Source organism: Pelophylax lessonae (assembly GCF_965119305.1).
Source record: "Pelophylax lessonae genome assembly, chromosome: 5".
Lineage (NCBI taxonomy): Eukaryota > Metazoa > Chordata > Amphibia > Anura > Ranidae > Pelophylax > Pelophylax lessonae.
The window spans coordinates 206,532,908-206,557,784 of record NC_138772.1 but is presented as its reverse complement, the minus strand read 5'-3'; the positions used below and the strand labels follow the sequence as shown (position 1 = coordinate 206,557,784).

At 44.0% G+C, this 24,877-nt stretch overlaps 1 protein-coding gene across 1 annotated transcript in view; it reads left to right on the top strand.

Annotated features, from left to right (window-relative positions):
• Positions 1-24,877, top strand: part of GLI3 (GLI family zinc finger 3) — a 287,150-nt gene that overhangs the window by 157,240 nt on the left and 105,033 nt on the right. The window contains exons 4-5 of the mRNA XM_082258596.1: positions 1,618-1,823; positions 14,962-15,114. Of these exons, the coding sequence (XP_082114722.1) occupies positions 1,618-1,823; positions 14,962-15,114 (359 nt within the window). The remainder of the gene's footprint in view (positions 1-1,617; positions 1,824-14,961; positions 15,115-24,877) is intronic.

Genomic DNA, 24,877 nt, shown 5'->3' with positions numbered 1-24,877 from the left:
GCCACTTACAAAAGCAATTACAATGAGTACTGTTCATATCTGTGTGACTTCAAAGTAGTCCCTGCACTACTTGCACATATACAAACTGTTGTAGTTCCTACACCTTTCACCTGATTTGGATGTAAATACCCTCAAATTAAAGCTGAAAGTCTGCAGTTAAAGCAAATCTTGTTTGTTTCATTTCAAATCCATTGCGGTGGTGTATAGAGCCAAAAAGATTAGAATTGTGTCGATGTCCCAATATTTATGGACCTGACTGTATGTGTGTATGTTACCTTGTGTGTGCAGAGATGCAAATAAATTACTTAAAATAATGCATACAGTTATTGCACATAATCATTTTATATAAATAATATCACAAAAAAAGGGGTGATGGAATAAGGTGCTAATAGTCCATACTTTTGTGCAAATAATAGTGATGGTGTAGATGACTTGTGGAGCATGGTGTCTCCACTAAATGTAAACTTAGATCATAAAACAAAGAGTATAAAATAATATACAAAGTGCAAAATATATCAAACAGTGTTTAGTGTTCATACAATGTAAGTAGTCTATTTGTATAACACATCCAGTGATCTCTTCACATTTATCTTTATCCTCAGAGGTGTGCTTCAAAAACAAGCGTGGTGTATCCAAAAAATATTAATCGTGCAGACTGAACCATATACTGTATGTTCAAACAAAAAAACATGCATTCAGTAAAACCTTTAGGTGCTATAATTATTACAGAAAGTGAGGGTGATCTTCCTTGCTGGCGCCTCCAAACCTATGTGCCTGGCCTTTCACCTCTCACTTTATTGTAAATAGCCTTACAGGTAGACCGATACTTCCAGGGGGTCCTGGATGATGGGGCCCTTGCGATATATATCGTCTCACTGCTCCTCTTTATCTTGCATCTTGCAGTAACGTCTTTTCCAGGAGTCATTTAGGAAAGCTGCCTCTGAGATATTATTTTATGTAATTTATTCTCATCTCTGCACACACAAGGTAAAAACATACACACATATTTATTGTATTCATCACTCTGCACTTTAAGAAAGGCAGCGCAGCACTATATTACACTTTATTACACAGGCAATCCTCAAATTGTGTCAAAGTCGTACGGCAAAGTCGTGTCCAGAAGTCGCACGACTTTCAGGTCGCACAAGTGTAAAAGAGGCCTTATGTGTAATTTTTCATAATTTAAAAGCCGTATGGATATATTCTCAAGGTGATCTCTGCCCTTCACATTGCACACTGACAGGCTCAGCTGTGCTGTAGGAGAAAGTTATTCAGAATGAAGATTTTCATAAGAGGTCTGGAAACAATCCAGAATTCTCCTGCATTGTTCACCTCTGATTTGCTTGATGCTCACAGAAAGTAGCAAGGAAATTGCATTCCTGGCAAGATCAACAGTATTTTGTGTACTTGCTGATGCTAATGCTTGTTAATGCTGTTAGACTGAAAAGTAAAAGCTAAAGCAGCCACTACATTTAAGGACTGGTTAGCTGCAATACATTTCATTTTTTGTATTTGGGTTTAGATATGATTTAATGTTTACCATATTTCTATTTCTGAATATTAATAACTAAAATTATTTTTTACTTTATAATAATATTTCAATGTATGTATTTGCAGGCCTTCTGCATTAGCAAGCAGCCCAACATATCAAGATCTTCCGTTCATAAGAATATCTCCACACAGAAATCCTGGGACGACATCGGACTCCCCATTCAGCCCTCATCACCCTTATATCAATCCATATATGGACTATATCAGATCATTACATAGTAGCCCTTCACTTTCTATGATATCAGCAGCACGTGGACTTAGCCCTACTGATGGTAAGTTATAAAGTACTGTAGCAAAGGTACTAAGTAAAGGTAGTAGGAGTAGGTGCACTGTATGTTTAACCCAACGGACCTTCTTGATGACAGTGGCATATTTTATGGCACAAGAGAAGGGAGAGGGAGGGTATGTGAGAGTGAAGTCCTTCACAGTGTAATTTTACCTGTAGTAATGTACACAATAAATAAGAGTAACTGAGGAAATAAGGTATTGCTTTTATCAAAATAAAGGAAAGGCGAGAAAACGTCTAGACAAGTGTAGACTTCAATTCTCCAATACTGTGTTCAGTTATACCTAACTGGGAATTTGGACTGTTTATATTTTTATGATATTATAGAGGATCTTTTGATAGTTTTTTATTTTATTAAAAGTGAATGTGCTTTTATTTCCTCATTTTAACAAAGCCCATAGTAAATAGACATATGTAAAATTGGCAAATATTTATAAAAATGTCCTCAAGCACGTCCCTTAAACAATGTCCTTATATACATGTTTGTGAAGCTCTATATTAATATACACCTAACCGAAATGTTTCAAAACATTTAAAAAGTAAAATATATAATTTTAAAAAGTAATCAAGCTGTATGTAAATTTAAGATTATTCCTTGACTGTGTAGATTTCAGATTATGACCATGTATTCATAGATTGACTGTCAGTTCAAGCACATTAGCTGCAATCATCTTGGTGTAAAATGAGTCACCAGTAGAAGCAAATCTGTCCCTGTTCAGCATGTGAAAGGCATCCTCAACCATTTTCAGCTGGCTGCTCGACAGCAAAGGACATGTCTTATCTATTAGACACCTTAATAAATTATAGAAGATAAGGCAGCATGGTAGGAAATTGCTAACATTTCCTCTTTTACTTTTTCTAAACATCTTGCATTCTGTCTTCTCACAGCGAGCTCTGCTGTTGACATGAGCCTACTATACATTGTATTTTTTTTTTCTGTTTTGTGTCTAAATCTGTAAATACCATCAGTAACATAAAACATAACAATCTACCATACCATTCATTTCATCTGTATTGTGTTCATTAACATATTGCAGAGAGACATGTTCGATGACAGCACCACACAAGGATGCATACATATGAAAAGTGACAGTTTTGTCACTTGGTTAAATATTCAAGAATAAATACAAAGAATTCTGTATACAGAAGTCATACCGTTTGAGCTACATGAACAGGCTGGTTATTGAAAGGTTTTTTCTGTTTGTTTTTATATTCGGAAAAGTGTGGCGCAAATCTCTGCTGGGCTGCTGTCTTTTAGAAGGAGAAAGGGGGAGGGGGGGCATTTTTAGCCTATTAAAAGGGAACATATCATTTTTCTATGCTTTTTTATATATACATCTAAAACATCAGCTTGATGAAAATAATCTTATCAAGGTGTGCTTGTGTTTTATTCATTTTGTTTGTTACATAATTTGTAACTAGATTTGTAATTATGCTTGCACTGTTTCCTTTTCAGTGATGCACAATGGCTTTGCTTTTTCTACTTCTTAACCTTCCTAGCGGTATTCCCGAGTGTGACTCGGGGTAAGATTTTAGTGCCAAAAGCGGTAACCCCGAGTCACACTCGGGGTAGCGCTAGGAAGATCGCTGGATGCTGGAGGAGGTTTTACTTACCTTTTCTCCGGGATCCAGCGAAGACTGCGAGCGGTGTGCGGCGGCGGAGCTCTCTCCCGATCGTCTGCGAGCCCCGGCTTCCGTCTCCGGCGACGTGACGTCCGCCGGGGGGTGGAACCGGCAGCAAATTCGAATGTAAAATGCACCAAACACACTGATATCGTTCAAAATAAAATAAAATCACATTACATTACCCCCCAGTGCCCTTTCCTGCAGTTTTACTGTACTTTTTATGTAAATATATGTATATATATATATACATATATACACAGTATATATATATATATATATATATATATATATATATATACGTATATATATACACATATACATATATATATATATATATATATATATATATATATATATATATATATATATATATATATATATATATATATATATATATACACACACACACACACACACATATTATATATATATATATATATATATATATATATATATATGTATATATATATATATATATATATATATATATATATATACACGTATATATATATATATATATATATATATATATATATATATATATATATACACGTAATTCTTGTGAATGAGCAGCCCAAACCAACTGTATACATTATATATATATATATATATATATATATATATATATATATATATACGTATATATATATATATATATATATATATATATATATATATATACGTATATATATATATATATATATATATATATATATAATATATGTATACATACATATATATATATATATATATATATATATATATAATATGTATAATAAATGTATACAGTTGGTTTGGGCTGCTCATTCACAAGAATTACATGCTTTCAGCACCTAAAATAATGGTACCGCTTTCAGCACCTAAAATCCAAAAGAATCATACCGCCAGGGAGGTTAAGGGCCGAATATCAGGTGGTATCGGCCGGTTCAATAGAAACTGGCCGACATTTGGTATACAGCAGTGTACGGCAGCCAGTCAGACAGAACAGAAAAAAAATGGATAGTGCATACTAGGCTTTACAGTGCAAGTCTATAAACACGTGTGCCTGAAATGTTATCTCAACAGTTGTTAAAAGATAATTTGGGCAATTACACTGAGCTACTGAGTTGCTTCCTCAAGTGGCCAATTTAAAAAAATGTGTATATATATTAGCATTTATGTAAGCATTGCAATAAAAACTCAAAATATGCATTCACTGAACATTCAGTATACTTTCCCTTTAAGATCACCAGCCCAATACTTACTGGCATATGGACATACATAAATTTAGCAGTAGACTAGCACTCTCACCAGCTTTTAGTTATATTCATGTTTACCTAATATTGTTACTTGAGGTGCATGAGTTGGTGTGGAATTCAGTTTTTTTTTTAATTGCTAAGGAACTCATAGACTTTAGAGAGCAGACAGCAATGTGAGAATAATCTGATCACCCTCTGAGAGATTGAGTTTATTAGTGTTTAGGTGAAAAGAAAGTGGGGTAATGAAAACAGTGGCGTAAGCAAACACAGTCAACACTTCTCTTTTTACCCTTTCCAATTCCTCTTGAAAGTGTTTGTCTATCAGGCAGAGGTGGCTTTTTTCCTCTTGTGGACCCCCTAGACACTGCTCTCCACTGGAACCCTAGCCTAGTATTTTCCAGAATGCACCATGGCCTTCTTGGGGTGTCCCTGGTAACACCCTGGGTTTCCCTCAACTTGGAGGAATTTACGACTTCCTGTTTTCGCTATGGGACACAAAGTGAAGGGATATCCCCTCCTATGGGACATAGATGGTAAAAGAAAAAGCTTGTTTTTTAATAAGATGCAGTGCTCTTCTAACAATTAGATGGATGTAGCATATAATACATTTTTACTTTTTAAATATCTTTCTCTTTTCTGAGCCTGGGGGACAGAGACTACAGTTTCCCTTTGGGAAGCCTGTCTTTACTGACAGGAGGTCTGCTTGATACTAAACACATGAGGTTACAAATAATTGAACTAAGTGACAGTTTTCTCAAGTCTATATGGACCTTAAAGCTTTAAAAAGTTTTGAGTGTGGCTTTAAAGATAATCACATACACTGAATACAAATTTAGACCTAAAATAATGCCATTCATTTTACGTAAACCTGTAATAAGAGAAAAACAATGGCTTTATTGTTGACTTCCAGATGGCTAGTGTGTACACAACTTTCAGCAGCCGATGCCGACACTTTCAACAAAAAAAAAAAACAGAGGGACAAACACCAAAATTTTTATCGTCCGTCCCCAGCACGACAAATTTTCGTTTAATGTGTATGCAGTACGTCCGCGAAAAATCGGATACGAAAGACCGCGCATGATCTGAAGTTGCTGACGACCCGGAAGTCTAGGTACAAACATCCCAAAAAAAAAATCGGACAAGAAATTTAGTGAATATTATGCACTGTCAACTAAAAACAGTTATAGCCACTGAGAAAAATCGGAGTATATTAAGTCTGATTTTCGTCAAGTGTGTACGAGCCTTAAGACTCTCTAAACCACTGACTCAGGAGAGGTATGCCAATCAGGGAAGTCATAGAAAATCTGAGCCAACCATTCAAAACAGTGAAGTAAGTGGGTCAAGCAACTAGCATTTTCAGGAGGATTGGCCAGAATGGGAGCTTACATGTTTTTTCTCTTGATAGGTTTTGCTTATTAATGTAAAGTGATAGTAGAGTATCCAGTTTGTGGCATTTGGAGAGTGTCATATACGTCTATAGTGTTTACTTTGTTCTTATGAATGTTAAAATATTCGGATAAATGATGTCAGTTAAAGTAAAAATAAAAGAAAATCATAAGTTTTGGGTTGACACCATAACAGTACTAGAGGGGAAATCTTTCAATAGGGACCTGGTGACACCCTGGGATTCCCTCAACTTGGAGGAATTTACGACTTCCTGTTTTGGCTATGGGACACAAAGTGAAGGAATATCCCCTCCTTTGGGACATAGATGGTAAAAGAAAGCTGACAGGGGTTATAACCTTTCCTTATTCTATCCAAAGTAAAAAAAATATTTCTCTTACGTCCTCCGACAGTCGCCGCCTCTTCATATTCGTCACATATGGGGTATTAGACTTTGCTCCGAAGGAGTAGCTAGGCAACAGAATATGTTAACAATAAAGCTTTAACATATCCCACCCTCAAGGGGTGGTCCCCTCAGTCAATACCCTCCTACTTCCTGCAACCATATCTCAGTTTTAATGTCTAGCTTGTCAGGAGTGGCTGGCTCTCTCTGTGCTGGGACTTTTTGTCCCAGACTCTTTCTTCTTTTTGATATTTTGTTTGAGTTTTTCTCTCTGCCTTTACTTAGCTGTTATTTTTGTCAGCATTAGTTAGTTCTTCGGACGAAGAGGATCATGCGGACTGGGTCTCGGGCTGATCCCCCTGGTCGCAGGTCGTGGGTCAGTGGCTTCCCAGTCTGCCATCGAGCGTTCAGCCAGGTATCGCTCCTGGCACAGTGAACGACCCATCCCTGTTCGGTGCAGGGATGATTGGTGAGGTGGCTACCTCACCGGACGCTGTGCGGTTTCTGAACCGCCATTGTGTGCGTCTTGAATTGCGACTCTCCCTGCCTCATGTGCAGCGGCTTGTTCGCCTGTGCGGGTTCCCCACGCCATGTGAGGTAAGTGTATCTATGTGGGGACCTGTCTGTCTGGGGGGGGTCTCAGTCTGGGACTGTGTAACCTGCCTTTAATCACACTGCTTGTCTCCCTATCTCTCGGCTGCATGCTGTGGGCTGCAAGGGGGGGGGGGAGCTGTATGACACTGAGTATGTCAGGCTGGGCAGTGTGAGGAGCTGTGTGCTGTGGGGCATGTTTTTAATGGCATGTTGGGGCATATACAGCGATCGCTGCGGCGATCTAACATGTATCCATATAATGGGTTAATATTGTGTGTGATTTTATGCACTGTGGAGCGGCGATTTCGGCGCCAAACGACGCCATTTTACCGGCGCCCGCTCCGGCCGCATGGTTTACATGCACGGCGGCCATTTTCTTGTAGCCTCCATAGGCTTACATAGAGCGCCCTGGCAGCATCACTTCCTCTCTCCTGGAAGCACCGATCGAGGCAGCAGCAGCAGCGGAGTCTCCTCAGGTTTTATCCTTCTATTCCTGTGTTCCATTGCCTGTATTCAGTCTGTATATTCCCTGTGGGGGTCTCATTGTGCCTGAGTGTGGTGCGGTGGGCTGCGCTTGCCGCGCTTGCTGTAAGGGGGCAGTTAACCCTTGGTTGTCTGGCATACAGGGGCAATGGATTCTCAGGAGGGCAAGTTTCCCACAGTATTGGTGGAAAGCCAGGGGACCGCTGTTTCCTCCCCAGGGGGGGATTTAGCCACTATTGTGGCTGGCCTTGCTGCACAGGTGCAAATGCTGGTGGCTGCTCAATCTACTAAACGGCCCAGAGTTGCTCTGTCCTCTGATTCTGAGGGTGAAGGTGATGGGGCTGTTCTGGCGGGGACCTCCCTATCGGGGTCCCGCTCCTCTCTTGATCTAGTGGGGTCTGAGGTAGAGGCTGAAGTTGAGGGGGTTGATAATTCTCCCCCTGGCTCGCCTGAAGAGCTTGCAATCATGGATGAGTTGATTGCCTCCATTAAGCAGACGCTACGTTTGCAGGACGAGGTGTGTCCCCCAGCTGCCTTGGCGGCTTATGGGACGCAGAGAAAACGCAGGACGCCGCAGGTTTTTCCCTGCAATGCTGATTTTCAGCGCGCTGTTAAGGACCAATGGCGCGATTTGCGCAAGCCTTTTGCGGTGCCAAGTAAATTTAAGCTGCGTTATCCTTTCTCGCCTGCCACTGATGAACGGTGGTGTGTGCCTCCGCCGGTGGATCATGCTATTGCGGTTTTGAACAAAGCCACTGCGATCCCTGCAGAGGGATCCCCTGTTTTCCGTGATGCCACGGATAGGAGACTGGAGTCTCTTGCCCGTCATACTTATTCTGTTACGGGTTCTATGCTTAAGGCTCTGTTTGCTTCTCTCATGGCGGCCCAGGCGATCGCAAGTTGGACGCAGATGCTTAGGCGCGTCCTAGTGGCCGATTCGGCCTCGGCGGCGACCCTGGATATGGTGGATCAGATCCACCAGGGTGTCATGTATCTGTGTGATGCGGACCTGGACCTGATTCCGTTGGCCGCGCGTGTGCACAGCGTGGCGGTGTTGTCTCGCCGCCTGGTTTGGTTGAAATGTTGGTCGGTGGACCAATCTTCACGTAAAACCTTAGCCAATCTGCCTTATGATGGGTCTCGCCTTTTTGGGGAGTCCCTGGATGTGTTGATTAAGGGGATTACCGGGGGTAAGAGCACTCTCTTGCCCCATTTCCCCAAGGCTAAGGGGGCTTCTGGGAAGAAGCATGCTCAGTTTCGGCCCCCTCAGGGGTCCTTTCGTGCCTTTCGGCCGCACTACAAGGGCAAACCGTTCAAGGGCCAAGGCTCTCAGAAGAAGCCCTGGTCTGGGAAACAGAAGTCCGGTCAATCCGGACCTGCGGCCCATAACAGTTCGGCCTGAAGGGGCGCCCTCACCCAGTTTTGGGGTGGGGGGACGCTTGCTCGGTTTTCTTCAGCCCTGGTTGGCCCGTGTGAGGGACAGATGGGTTCTGGAAATCGTTCGATCTGGTTACAAGATCGAGTTTCTCTCTCGGCCGGAGAGCAGATTTTTTCCCTCAAATCTTCAACTGTCTCCAGAGCGCCTGCGGGATCTGCACCTGGCGGTGCGGGACCTGAGGGCTCAGGGAGTGGTGGTTCCGGTGCCTCATCGGGACAGATTTCGGGGGTTTTATTCCAATCTGTTCACCGTGCCCAGAAAGGAGGGCAAGGTTCGTCCGATTCTGGACTTGAAAGCTCTGAACCGCTCTGTGCGAGTTCGCAAGTTCCGCATGGAATCCCTGCGCTCGGTGGTGGCTGCCCTGGTTCCGGGGGAATTCATGGCCTCCATCGATTTGAAGGATGCGTACCTTCACATCCCCATATTCGAGGGTCATCAGAAGTACCTTCGATTTGCCATTGCGGAGGATCACTACCAGTTTGTGGCGTTGCCCTTTGGGCTCGCCTCGGCTCCGCGGGTCTTCACCAAGGTGCTTGCACCGGTTCTGGCATTATTGAGAGCCCAGGGCATTTCTGTCCTGGGGTATCTGGACGACATTCTGGTTCGGTCTGCGACCAGACAGGGTCTGGAGAAGGACCTGTCTGTCACAATGCAAACTCTGCAGGAGTTCGGTTGGACGATAAATGTTCCAAAGTCGACACTGAGTCCGTCGGTTCGTCTCCCCTATCTGGGAATGATACTGGACTCGGTGCAGGCGAAGGTCTTCCTGCCGGAAGACAAACTCAGGACTCTTCAGGAGGAAGTCAGGTCCCTCAGGGACGTTCCACACTCGTCTCTGCGGACGGGTATGAGATGTCTGGGATTGATGGTCTCGGCCTTCGAGGCGATTCCTTTCGCGCAGTTTCACACGCGGGGTCTCCAAGCGGAGATCCTGTCCAGGTGGGACGGGCGACCTCAATCTCTGGATCTTCAGATCTCGTTGAGTCATCGCACCAGGGAAAACCTTCTGTGGTGGCTCCAGTCCCCGTTGGTGTCCAGGGGCAAGTCTTTTCGTCCGATCTCGTGGACGATAATCACCACGGATGCCAGCCTGTCGGGCTGGGGTGGTGTTCTGGGCGTTCTGTCCGCCCAGGGGACCTGGTCGGAGGGGGAGTCTTCCCTTCCGATCAACATTCTGGAATTGCGTGCGATAAGGCTCTGTCTTCATCGCTGGACGGACCGGCTGCAGGGCTGCCCGGTTCGGGTGCAGACGGACAATGCCACGGCGGTGGCCTACATCAACCACCAAGGGGGCACCAGGAGTGCCCGAGCGGCTCGAGAAGTGGCCGACATTCTGTCTTGGGCCGAGACTCATGTCCCGGCGATAACGGCGGTTCACATTCCGGGAGTGGAGAACTGGCAGGCGGACTATCTGAGTCGCCAGACCCTGGATCAGGGGGAATGGTCTCTCCACCCGGCTGTCTTCCAGATGTTGTGCGCGAAGTGGGGTCTTCCAGATGTGGACCTGTTCGCGTCTCGCCTCAACTACAAGGTGAAGAGGTTCGTGGCAAGGACGCGCGACCCTCGGGCAGACGCGTCGGACGCGTTAGTGGCCCCGTGGCATCAGTACAGGCTGATGTACGCGTTTCCACCGATTCAGTTGCTGTCCAGGTTCCTTCGCAGGTTGCACTCGGAACGCAGCACGGTGATTCTTGTGGCACCGGACTGGCCTCGCCGGTCCTGGTACGCAGACCTCGTGAATCTGGCGGTCGACGCTCCTTGGCGTCTGCCTCTTCGAGACGATCTACTGTCTCAAGGACCGATTTACCATCCTGCTTTACAGTCGCTGGCTTTGACGGCCTGGCTGTTGAGACCGAGGTCCTGAAGGAGAAGGGTCTCTCTCCAGAGGTCGTTCATACTTTGATCAACGCGAGGAAGTCTTCCTCGGGGAAGGTTTATTACCGTACTTGGAAGGCCTATTTTGCCTGGTGTGAGTCCAGGGGGTTTTCACCCCGCACGTACTCGGTTTCCCGTGTGCTGTCTTTCCTTCAGACGGGTGTCGATCAGCGTTTGGCGCTGGCTACGATTAAGGGTCAGGTGTCGGCGCTGGCCGTTCTATTTCAACGTCCCGTGGCTTCCAACTCCTTGGTTGGCACTTTTATTCAGGGTGTGCGGCATCTGGTTCCTCCTAGGAGGGATCCTTTGCCCCCTTGGGACTTGAATCTAGTTCTGTCTGTGTTACAACGTGCTCCTTTTGAACAGATCAGGGAGATCTCGTTGTCTATGTTGTCCAAAAAGGTCGCCTTTTTGGTGGCGATCACTTCGGCTCGCAGAGTGTCGGAACTGGCGGCTTTGTCCTGCAAGTCTCCGTACCTGGTTGTTCATTTGGATAAGGTGGTCTTGCGACCTAATCCTTCTTTTCTACCGAAACGAGTTTCGGAATTCCATCTTAACGAGGATATTGTTTTGCCTTCGTTGTGCACGAAGCCTAAACATCCAAAGGAGGTGAGATTGCACTCTCTGGATGTTGTTCGGGCGATAAGGGTTTACCTTAAATCGACTGAGTCTTTTCGTAAGACTGACTCCTTGTTTGTTCTTCCAGAGGGTCCTCGGAAGGGCATGGCGGCTTCCGCCTCTACCATTGCCAAATGGATCAGGCAGACCATTGAACAGGCCTATGCCTTGCAGGGGAAGGTTCCCCCTGTGCCTGTGAAGGCGCACTCTACTAGATCACTGAGTACGTCTTGGGCCTGCCGTCATGGGGCTTCTGTAGCCCAGGTGTGTAAGGCGGCGACTTGGTCGACCGTACACACTTTCACGAAATTCTACAAAGTAGATGTTCAGGCATCGGCGGATGCTTCCTTTGGCCGCAAGGTTCTTAGTGCGGCTGTTCCATAGGGTCCCTTATTGGGGACTCCTGGCTGTTGGGATGGCTTTTTTGTATCCCCTGGTTTTTTTGTCTTTTCCTGGGTTGTTGCTCCTGTTGAGCACTTATTTTTGCTGTTGCCCAGCTGGTTTCCTTCCTTTGGTAAGGTTCCTTTCTTTGATGTGGAGACTGCGTTGCCTTTCGGCGCGGATGCGTTTCCCACCCCTCATGTTTGCACTGCTTTGGGACGTCCCCATATGTGACGAATATGAAGAGGCGGCGACTGTCGGAGGACGTAAGAGAAAACGGAATTTTTGTAAAATCTTACCTGTAAAATTCCTTTCTCTGAGTCCTCCGACAGTCGCCGCCCCCGCCCCTCTTTTGGGGTTTGAATGTATACTCTACTGCTATTCCACTAAAACTGAGATATGGTTGCAGGAAGTAGGAGGGTATTGACTAAGGGGACCACCCCTTGAGGGTGGGATATGTTAAAGCTTTATTGTTAACATATTCTGTTGCCTAGCTACTCCTTCGGAGCAAAGTCTAATACCCCATATGTGACGAATATGAAGAGGCGGCGACTGTCGGAGGACTCAGAGAAAGGAATTTTACAGGTAAGATTTTACAAAAATTCCGTTTTTCTCTATCATCCATTGACAGACGCAGCTCCTATGCTTCTTCACTATTGGGTTATGCGTTAGACTAGGCAGTGAAAAGTTTTCACTCGACAAGCCTATAGGGGCTGTTCCTCATGACATAACCCCAGACACACCGTGCTCTCATATCAGTTTCTTGCTGCCAGTGAAGCAGTAGGACCTAGGTTCCCTGCTGGGACTTCGGTCTCAGTTTTTAAGAATGTCTATGTTTATTTCTCTTTACTCACTATCACTAGCTACTGTTAGGGGGATCATTCCTGGTGAACTACAAGCGACAGCCAGCTGTGGTTTCGCACTGGATAATCTAGATCCTTACGGTCTCCCAGCCTGGCCGACGAGCGTGAGCATGTTGTGGTCCGCCCAGGCCTCGCCACGATGGAGCCCTGGTGGAGTGAGCAATGGCGGCACATTAACACGTGCTGGAGCCAATATCGGCTGAATAATGCCTTTCCTCCGATACAGCTATTGTCGAGGTTCCTCCACAGGTTGGCGGTGGAAACGGTGCCGGTGATTCTGGTAGCTCCAGACTGGCCTCGCGGTCTTGGTACGCAGATGGTCGTCGAGCCTGCTTGGCAGCTACCTCTGAGAGAGGATCTGCTGTCTCAAGGGCCGATCTTCCATCCTGCTTTACGGTCGCTGGCTTTAACGGCGTGGCTGTTGAAGGCCAGGTGTTGAGAGACAGAGGTCTCTCTGATTCTGTGATTCCTACCCTGTTGAAGGCTAGAAAGGCGACTTCCAGGAAGATTTATCATCGTACTTGGAAGATGTGAATCCCAAAAATTGCATCCTCGATCGTTTTCGGTGGTGAGGGTCTTGGCTTTCTTGCAGAAAGGAGTTGAGCAACGTGTGGCTTTAGGCACGATTAAATCCTAAACAATTAATTCCTTGATCCGCACCTTTATTTAAGGGGTGCATTATCTGGCTCCTCCAAAAGATCCCCTTTGCCTCCTTGGGATCTGAATTTGGTTTTGTCTGTTCTTCAACAGCCTCCTTTTTAAAATATTAGGGGCATATCTCTGCATTTGTTGTCTCAGAAGGTCGCCTTTCTGGTGGCTATTACTTCTGCCCGCAGAGTGTCTGAGTTGGCGGCGCTTTCCTGTAGTTCGCCTTATTTGGTCATTCATAGGGATAAGGTTGTTCTCCGACCTAATCAATCTTTCCTTCCCAAGGTGGTGTTTGCTTTCCACCTCAACGAAGATATTGTTTTACCTTCGCTCTGTCCTAAGCCTAAGCATCCCAGGGAATTTGGCTTGCATTCTCTGGATGTGGTTCGGACGATCAGGGTTTACCTGTCGGCCCACAGAGCCATCTGATTCTCTGTTTGTCCTTACTGAGGGATCTCGTAAAATTTCAGCTGCGTCTTCTGCGACCATATCTAAATCGATTAGGCAGACAATTGTTCAGGCCTATTCATTGAAGGTTCAGGTTCCTCCTTTCCCTGTGAGGGCGCATTCTACTACAGCGCTAAGTGCCTCTTGGGCCTTTCGCAATCAGGCATCTGTTACTCAAGTGTGTAAAGCGGCGATTTGGTCGTCCGTACATACTTTTACAAAATTCTACAAAGTTGATTTAATGGCATCCTCGGATGCCTCCTTTGGCTGCAAGGTTTTGCAGGCTGCTGTTTAAAAGAGACTTGTTTTTTTTTCTCTTTATGGGGTTGCATTTTTGCTTTGGGAGTAAGCCCCTGTTGGTACGGGATGAGCTTTTTGTTACCCAGTTGGCTACGTTTTTAGCCTTGGACATACGCTAACAGTTTTGGTTGCGTTCTTCCCACCCCTCATGCCTATACTGCTTTGGGACGTCCCAATAGTGAAGAAGCATAAGAGCTGCGTCTGTCAATGGACGATAGAGAAAACTGGATTTTTGTAAGAACATACCGTAAAATCCTTTTCTCTGAAGTCCATTGACAGAAGCAGCACCCGCCCCTCTTATTTGCGGATGGTTGTGTCTTCTTTTCACTGCTTGCTACGAAACTGATATGAGAGCACAGTGTGTCTGCGGTTATGTCGTGAGGGACAGCCCCTATAGGAGTGTCGAGTGAAAACTTTTCACTGCCTAATCTACTCCTGTAGATGGCGCATAACCCAATAGTGAAGAAGCATAAGAGCTGCATCTGTCAATGGACTTCAGAGAAAAGGATTTTACGGTAAGTTCTTACTAAAATCCAGTTTTAGTTATACTTAGTCACTACTACTGTTTCTACTTCACCTGATGTAGGTAGGGGAGATATAATCCTTTCAGCTTATATAGCAAGGGATTTATTACATACATAAACATTACACCATATCACGTCATTAATAGGATGCAAGAATATAATTTACTTTCATACCTTAGTTGACTTTTAAATTTTTATGCAACTACATACGTTTTATCGAAAGAATTGCATAGAGCGCTGAAGATTAAACGTATGGTTAGGAGTCACAATATAAAATAAAGTCATGCTCTTTGTGTCTTTTAGTTCCTCATGCTGGCGTCAGCCCCGCTGAATATTACCAACATATGGCACTACTCGCAGGACAACGAAGTCCATATGCTGACATTATTGCTTCACCAACAACTCCAGGTGCTGGAGCCACTGCTCTTCATATGGAGTATCTTCATGCTATGGAAAGTAAGTAGCTCTTCTTGGCTCAAAGTAAAGTGGATCTAAATCAGGGGTGTCCAAACCTGTTTCAAAGAGGGCCAGATTTGATGAAGTGAACATGCGTGAGGGCCGACCATTTTGCCTGACATTCTTTGGATCAATAAAATTAAATGCAAATAGTAATAATAATAATAGTAACTATAGATTACTATATCATTCCAGGAAAAAAGTTATTTCTCTAACTTTGCTTCAGTTATTCTGAAGAGTACCATCACTGCAGGATTGACCCGCGGGAAGATAAAGCTTCTAAAATATCATGGCTGCTATCTCTTCATTGTTTTCAATTAATGCAAACTGAGTTTACATTTGGGGTTTAAATTTACAAGTCTTCCTGCGTATCACCTAAAAGCTTGTTTTTGTGTAAGATTGAGACAAATCACTCAAAGTCGGAAAGGTTTTATACGAGGGGTCTTCAAAAACTTTCTGCACTTTTTTATGTTTAATAGAGTTAAAAAAAGTGTAAAAGCTTTTTGAAGAACACTTGTATATTATCATTGGCATATGCTGTTTACTAACAACTCTACAAAATGATCGTTGCTATGGGTTCTCTGTGGCTTTAAATATCCCTACTAATTTTATTACTGTGTTTTCAATATAAGCTTTAAAAAAAAATGACAACTATTTATGTGGAGATATTTTACTGGGTCTTGGTCAAAGTCAAGATCAAACCAATGGAAACTGCCAATGCATAAAGTACTGTTCATGAAAGGCATGAAAAGCACAGCATTGAGTCCCCGTTCACATTGGGCCGACCTGGTCGCCTCACAGGTCGCCGTAGGTCGCCTTCCATAGGGAAGCTGCGGACCCGTTCTAATAGGAGCGACACAAGTCGCTCCGACTTAGAAAAAAGGTCCGGAGCTTCTTTGGGGCGACCCGGAGCAACCATCATAGACTTCAATGTTATGAAGTCCGTGCCGGCTGCTCCGAGGTCGCCCCGGGAAGTCGGATCGCCCCAGTGTGAACGGGGCCTTAGAGTATTTATTTATTTGTTTTTATTCAATAAAATACTACTGTTGTTGTTTGGATGTATAACTTTGGCTCTATATAAGCTTTGTTGTGTTTAGTATTTTAGTATATGTCATGTTTTTGATTTGCCAATATATTAGTTTAGTGCTTAACTTTTAAAAAACCCTACAAAGCATTTTTTTTTCTAACACATATAACACTTTAGTCATCAGAAAAACAAATATAATGCCTATTTTGCAGCTCATTCTCCATTAGATATTGAATGAGCAGATGGACTATAGAACTATATATTATAGACTATAAAAATTACCTGGCCGTTTTTTACTATACGGTACTGCATTACTTTAACTAACAATTGCACGGTCTTGCAACGCTTTACATAAATTATATTTATGTCCTTTCCCCCACAAATAGAGCTTTCTTTTGGTTGTATTTGATCACTACTGGTCTTTTTTATTTTTTGAGCTATAAACAAAAAAAAAAACAGTTTAAAAAAAAAATGTTTTTTCTTTCTGCTATAAAACATGTCCGGTAAAAAAAAAATAAAAGTTTGCTACATATTTTTAGTAAAAAAATCCCAATAAGCGTATATTGATTGGTTTGCGCAAAAGTAATAATGTCTACAAACTATGGTATAGATACTGTAATTTTTATTTATTTATTTTTTGTACTAGTAATGGCAGTGATCAGCAACTTATGGCAGACTACGATATTGCGGCAGACAATCTGACACTCTTGACACTTTCTGGGAACCAGTGACACCAGTACAGTGATCAGTGCTTACAATATGCACTTTCACTGTACTAGTGACCCTGGCTGGCAAGTGTTTAACATCTAGGGCGATCAAAGGGTTAAATGTGTGCCTAACCAGTGTTTTTGTGTTTACTATGTGGTAATTTTACTAAGGAATGTGCTGGTTTGTATTCCCTACTTTGCAGGGAAACAAAATCCACCACATCCTTGCTGACAGGATAGAGATCTGCCTTGTTTACATAGGCAGAGCTTTGTTCTGTCATTCTCCTCACTCATCAACGGGTACTGGTGGACATCCATTGGCCAGCACCTGCTGATCAGCTTCTGCTGTGATTAATCACTGCAGAAGTGGCGCACAAGCGTGCCCCCTGACCCAGAAGTGTCAGATCACATACCTAGGAGAGCCACTCTGCTGCCATATATGTTATGCAGGCAGGAAGTGGTTAATAACACTTTATGACACAAAGATAATATGGAAACAGTCAGTTGTGCGAGAATGACCTGGTGTTCTTTACCTATTTACTTTTTTGGTTTTTCGTGCCTTTGCCTTTTTGTTTTAGACTATGCATAGAACAGTTCTGATTATGAGTTAGTGTAATCCAGGTCCCTAGTTTTCTTTACAGTAATTTATGAGCTGAAGAATAAATCACAAATGCCAGTGAATGGGAAAACCACAGATTTTGTGATGCCTTACCTGGATGGAAGATGCCATAGTTTAGGGTCAAATCAACTCATATACAGTATGCAAATCTTCAAATCATTTCTGGTATCCTTCACTTAAAGTCATGGCTTAGAGCCCCCCACAACTGTTAGTTTTGTTATCACCTTGAATGCTTTGGCTTAACACTTTCTGAGCCCCTGACCAGGATCTAGTATAAAGATGAGGAGTTCTAACTTTTCTCCAACTTTTGTGACTTATGACAATGTCATGTAAAAGTTCATTCATATAGCAATCTATGTTTGAAATTAACAGACATCAAAATGTGCTGCTTCTTTTTGTCTGTGTTTATTACAGGCTTAATGGTGACATAGTATATGATTTTGCTGAAAGAAAATCAGCTCTCTATGCTGGGTTATATAATTTCTGGTCTTGCATCTCACAGCGTGAAAATGTTTTTTTTTTTTTTTTCTTTAATAATATCTTTTATTGAGTTTCAAGTAGTAAAAAACATCAAGTAGAGGGTTGCAGATGCAGCCGCAAGGATGCATAATAATATGCAGCAGTGAAATTATACAAGGGAACATAACAAAAATCGAAATACAGACAGGAAAAAAACACACTAAAATAACATGAAAAAATAAAGGGAAGGCAAACGCATGGGGAACATGAGGTGTGTCTTGTGTGAAAAAGTTTTATAAAATGTGTCCACTGCCAAGTTCTATGGCATTTTCCATGGTGTGAACAGCAAACAAGCATAGCTCATCTAAATATCCATTCTCTTAGCACTAACAAAATTAAGTACATAACTAAAACATACTGGAGGTGCATGCGGCATTGAATTCAACAAAATTACTTGGTGTTTTTAAATCCATAAAAACATATATGTAAATTTCCCGTGCAAGCCACAGACAGAAATAAAGTAATCACAAACTTTACACTACTTATTTGCCCAGTTATTTTCTGGGAGTATTTCCAACGTCAAACAACTTCTGGAGCAGACCTTGTAAGAACATCAAAGAGAGACTGGGGGAATTTTCAAATATGCTTTCTTGTGCTCTTCTTATTAGTTGTTTCCAGCTAAGACATTTATCATGCTTCTGAGTAGCATGGAGAAGCACTTGGAAATGTAGTGTTTAATCATAAATTCTTTTGGCCCATGTAATGGCAGTCTGGCACGAATACAGTTATGTACTGTTCTTATAAAAAAAACGTTTGTCATCTTCATTTTCCTGATTGTCTATAGAACAGTGCATGTAAGAAAGTTGCTGAAAAATTAATGTATAATAAACATGTCTAAAAAGTATAGGTTGTTTACCAAGTCCACAAACATTAATCTTATTGGATAATAGTTATTGCTTAGCAAGTAGAAAGAGCAATGTCTAGAAATCTGCAGCCATTAGATCACAGTATATATCTGATACCTCAGTTGTGATTCAATACTTTGGGCTACTATACACCACTGTTTTTTTTTTTTTTTTGCACTACAATATTAGAGGCCAGTGTTACAATGACATTACAAGGCATTTACAGTATATAAACTGAATTGTAGAATAAACACTTGGGTGGCATATGTGCTCATGAATAGCTTTAATCTAAGCTGTTATCGGACAGCTCAGATCACAATCATAAAGTAAAGAGCCAATCAGAGTGACTGTGTACCTTGTAATCACTGTGAACCAATCTTGAGCAACCTTTCCTCCATTGTGAATGCCTGTAAACACAGCAGGAAGGAAGATTGTGTAGATTGAAAGGGAAGGTCCTAAAGTGCCACGGCCACCAATCATGATGGGATCTTTTTTTTAAGGTGGGGGGGGGGGGGGGGGTTAAAATGCAACTGACCACCAATGAATGTAGGGTTTTTAAAAAGAAAGCTATACCTGTCTCACATGTGAGACATGTATACTGTAGCTGTTAAGTTGTCAATCATACTACTACAGTACTGAAAACTTAAAATGGCCTGGAAATGAAGGTGTATATATATATAGGCTAATGCTCATGGTTAAGAAATGACTGTCTCCTAACAGCACCATATACAAACACTGTAATAAAAAAAGTTGGGATGCATTGCCTTTGTCAGCTCATAGTGTAAACTGCTGTGACTTTAAGTTGCTACTATATGTATTCTAAGTTTGTTTGTATCAAGAAATTTACAGACTATGTCCTTTTTATTATACTTGTGTGAGGTAGTATAACCCCCAGTTATGTAGCAGTTATTACTTGTCATGGTTAGATTTTCCTTCTAGATATACTGCAAGATAACTGAGGGCTCCTTTTCTTATTTTTGAGCAGTAGTATTCAAAAGCATTACTAAATTTTTTATAAAGAATATGGGTAGTCAATGAGAGATCAATAACTTGTACTTATTTACCTTCACAGTTTATGTAAATATGTCCATTATTTTCTTTAATTTATCTCTGGAAAATTACTTTTTAATTTGTTACCTTTCTAGGAAGCGCATTAAAAAGAAAGATTAGTGAATGCATGATAGACAAAACTATTCTACAAGGAAGGCCAACAATGCTAGGGTGAAAAAAACAGGAATCATCCAGCCAAAAATGTACCCCCTTCTTGTACTGTTATCACATTTTTCAATGAAAGCACATGCACCCTAACCAGAAATATGCAAGGAATATGTTAACCATGGACAGATAGTGTGTAGATCTCCATTTAATGTGGAACTTGATGGTCACAGGCAGTATACCCGTGTTTTATTATTTGTTACAATGTTGAGGAAGATCCCTACAGTCCTATTGTATTTGTACTTTTCTTTTTCGTTCATTGACGGACACAGTTCCTGATCTAGGCCTAGGACACTAGACAGAAAAAAAAGTCTGGCTACGCCTATGGGCAGTCCCAGGGGTATACTCCTTCCCTCTGCTATAGGTACTTCGTTTTTTTCTGCCTAGTCAGGAGTAAGAACCTAGTTCCTTGCTGGGATCTCTGGTCCTGGCAAATGTTTTCTTTTTAAAATTGATTTTTTTTCTCCTGTTTTTTTTCCTGTGAGATCTACAATTAACTGCTGGATTAGGCGACGGGCTGAATAATCTAGATCCAGTGGTCACCCCAGTCTGGCCAGCGAGTGCAGGCAGACCTCAGCTCCGTGCTAGGTCAGCCGCAGCATAGCCCCACCGGACAGGGGCTGGCCTGCAAGTTAAACGCCTCGGGAGGTCGCATGCGACTGGGTTTTGGCCCGAGTCGCAGCATTCCTTCTGGCCGACAGCTCTCCCATTTCGATGGTGAGGAGTTCTGTATGAAGCAGTGCCCTCCCTGGTTCCTGGTATGGTGAGTACCCCCTGGAGGGCTTTGGGGTGGACGTGGACCCTTCCATGGGGCGGTCGGACCCCCGGGTTCCGCCTTCCCATCAGGCACCCCCCTGATCTGTCCCCCCATCCCCCCCACTTATGCTGGGGCTGTGTGGGTGGTCTGGTCCACCTCCTAGCGTGGGGGCAGGGCGCTATACTGGCAAAGGGGGCGGGGGGTGCGCCGCCTGCGACCGGATGATCGGCTGTGTGGGGGGCTGTACCTGGTAGGAGCTCCTGCCTGGGCCTGTCCTTGAGGCCTAGGGATCCCTCCTGGGTCCCTGGAAGCCTCGTTGTGCCACGCGGGGCCACTATTTTGTTGTAGCCTTGTGCTACAATACACAGCGGCCATGTTTGTGTAGTCCAGTGGCCATTTTGCAGTTGTTTGCTATGAAACCAGCGGCCCCATTGCCTGTGGAGCCTTTTGGGTGGCGTTTTCGGTGGTGAGAGCCCCTCCTCATCCCCTGGTGCTGACTCCTGGATCCTTTCATTTCTTGATCGCCACTCGTGCTGTGCAGATTCTCCTGGTGGCTCCGGTGCCTGGTTTCTGCGGGGTGGTGAGTCTGGCAGGGTCCTCTTCCTCTCTGCTGAGGATCGATTGGTGCTCTGTGACTGGCAACCGGGTAGGCTGTCAGAGCTTTGGGGGTTGTCCCTTAGCAGTGTTTTACACTTTTTTGTTGGGTCCCACTGGTGACTAATGGAGTCTTTGGAGCACATCTCCCCACCTGATCCCCTCTCTGAGCCTCCGGGTCCCATCCACTGACAGCGATCCTGGAGTTAATTTTTGAGGATTTTTTTTTACCAAAAATATGTAGCAACATACAAATTGACCTAAAATGATAAAAAATTAGATTTTTTACATTTTTTTATTTGGAATGTTTTATAGCAGAAAGTAAAAAATATTGTTTTTTTTTTTTTTCAAAATTGTCGCTCTTTTTATGTTTATAGCGCAAAATTTGATGTGAAGTGATCAAATACCACCAAAAGAAAGCTCTATTTGTGGGAAGAACAGGAAATCAATTGTAATTGGGTACAGCGTCGCATGACTGCGCAATTGTCAGTTAAATCAACGCAGTGCCGGAATCACAAAAAATGGCCAGGTAATTAAGGGGGTAAAACCTTCCGGGGCTGAAGTGGTTAAGGACCCGGCTGACACGAAGGCAGAGGCTGTGGTTCACAATATATACACCCTGGCTGGTTTGGCACTGAGGACGATACTTACCATTGCCCTGGTGTCGCAGACTCTGACCGAATGGGCTAGGCTTTTGCTCCATGACTTGGAAGGGGAGTAGCTCCCCCCATTGCCTTTGCTGAGCTAGCGGCTCTCCTAGTGGCTGAGCTCTCTGTTTCGACAGTGGTTCTTGGTCGTGTCTTTTTGCTCAAATGCTGGTCTGTGGACCAGACTTCTCAAAAGGCCTTGACTGACCTTCCCTTTCAAGGGAATCGCCTGTTTGGTGCTACCCTGGATGACATCATTAAAAGTCTCACAGAGGGGAAAAGTGCCTTTCCTACACAAGCTACTAAGGGCAGGGATCCTCGTCGTAGACGTTGGCCCTCCCTCTCAGATCATAAGAAGTTTTTTTTTTCCCTCAGGGTCGACTGACAATGAATCGAAGCCCTACGGGGCCTCCTCTGGAGGATCCCAGCGAACTTGGTCTGGCAAGTCAAGAGAGGACTTCTCCAGACTCGTGGACAAGGCCCCTTCAGCATGAAGGTGCGCCCTCACCGTATCTGGGGTGGGGGGATGTATTTGCTTGTTCCCGGACCCGTGGACTTACCTGTTACAAGACAAGTGGGTCCACAAGGTCCGGCTACAAGATCAAGTTTCATTCTTACCCTCCGGTAAGGTTCTTCCTTCCAATGTGCGACTGTCCCCGGTCCGCTTACAGGCTCTTTTTGGGGTGGTGCAAGACCTTTTACTTTAAAGGGCGATTGTCCCGATTCTGACTTCTGAAAGTTTTCATAGGTTTTACTCAAACCTGCTTATAGTCCCCAGGAAGGAAGGCAAGGTGCGTCCAATTCTGGACCTCAAGCTGCTGAACTGCTTTGTGCAGGTGCAGAAGTTCAGAATGGAGTCCATTCGCACGGTGGTGTCTTCCCTGCATCAGGGGGATTTTCTTGTCTCCATCGACATCAAGGATGCTTACCTTCACAATCCAATATGTGTCGGTTACCAGAGCTTCCTCCGCTTTGCTGTGGAAGAGGAACATTATCAGTTTGTGGCGTTACCCTTTTCGCCTCTGCTCCTCGGGTCTTCACAAAAGTGTTGGCCCCGGTGCTAGCATTGTTACTCAAATGGGGGATCGCAGTACTGGGCTACTTGGACGACCTCCTTCTGCAAACAGAGTATCCTACTGCTCTGGTGGAAAACCTGGAAATCCCCATACGAACTTTGAGAGAGTTTGGCTGGATTCTGAATTTCTCTTTCGTTCATTGACGGACACAGCTCCTGGATCTTCCTAACCATTATGTTTTACTGCCATCTACAGGAGTAGGACACTAGGCAGGAAAAAGCTTGACTACGCCTATGGGCATCCAAGGGAGTATACACCCAATTTCAGCTATAGACACTCCGTTTTTTCTGCCTAGTTAAGAGTAAGGACCTAGTTCCTTGCTAAGATCTCTGGTCCTGGCAATTTTTTCTTTTTAAATGGAATTTTCTTCCTCTTTTTATTAGGATCCATGGTCTCTAGAGGTGGCTTCGTTCTCTGGCACTTCGACAGGGAAAATCTTTTCTCCCCCTGTTCTGGATGGTTGTCACCACGGATGCCAGCCTGTCCTGGTGGGGAGGCCTCCTCCAGATGTGCTCAGGGGGTCTGGACTCAGTCACTCTGGGCAGAGTCCAGACTGCAGATTAATGTTTTGAAACTCCAAGCGATCAGCCTATGTCTGGCTCATTGGACAATTCGTCTTCAGGGTTGTCTGGTACAAATTCATTTGGACAGTGCCACGACTGTGGATTATGTCAATCACCTAGGAAGCACAAGTAGTGTCCTTGGTACTCGGTAAGTAGCCAGTATTCTAAGGTGGGCTGACCGATTCAATCCAGCCCTCTCAAATTTCTGCCATGACTTCTGTGCAGGATCAAAGCAGAAGGGATTCCGTCCAGACTGACCTCACCTGTCTTGGTACTCCGATCGGGTATGGCTGGTCGCCTATGCTACTTCCTCTCAAGGAGGATCGGCTGTTCAAAGGACCGATCTTCCATTCAGCTTTACAGTTGCTGGCTTTGCGGCTTGGCTTTTGAACACCACTTGCTGAAGGATGGAGGTTTGTCTGAGTCTGGGAGTCCTACACTGTTAAAAGCTAGGAAATCTACTTCTAGGGAGATCTACCATCAGACGTGGAAGACGTACATTGCGTGGTGTAAGTCTCTTGGGTTCATCCTTGCTCTTTTTCGATGGCTCAGATCTTGACCTTCCTACAACGGGGGGGTTTTACAGAAACTGGCCTTGCGTACTATCAAGGGTCAGGTGTCGGCCTTAGTGGTCTTCTTTCAATGGCCCTTTGGCCACATACTTCCTAGTGCGTACTTTTGTTCAGGGAGTTAGGTACTTGATCCCTCCAATGCGGTCTCTGTTGCTGCCTTGGGACCTCAATTTGGTGCTCTCACCTCCTCCAGAAGCCTCCTTTTGAGAATCTTTGGGAGATTCCCCTGTTTACGCTGTCCCAGAATGTGGCCTTTTTGGTGTCAAAATTGGTGGCATTATCCTGTCGTTCACCTTACTTGGTGGTTCACAGAGATAAGGTGGTTCTTCGCCCTTGTCCGTCGTTCCTTCCTCAGGTTGTCTCTGATTTTTATTTAAATGAAGACGTGTATCCTTCCCTGTGTCCCAATCCAAAACATCCAAAAGAAATTGCTTTGCATGCCTTGGATGTAATCCGGGCAATTAGGGTGTACCTGGCAGCGACAAAGTCTTTTAGAAAGTCAGACTCACTATTTGTGCTCACGGATGGGCCTCGGAAAGGGTAGTCCGCTTTCTCTGCGACCATTTCCAGATGGATCAGACAGACGGTGATTCAGGCCTATTCCATCAGGGGTCAGGTTCCA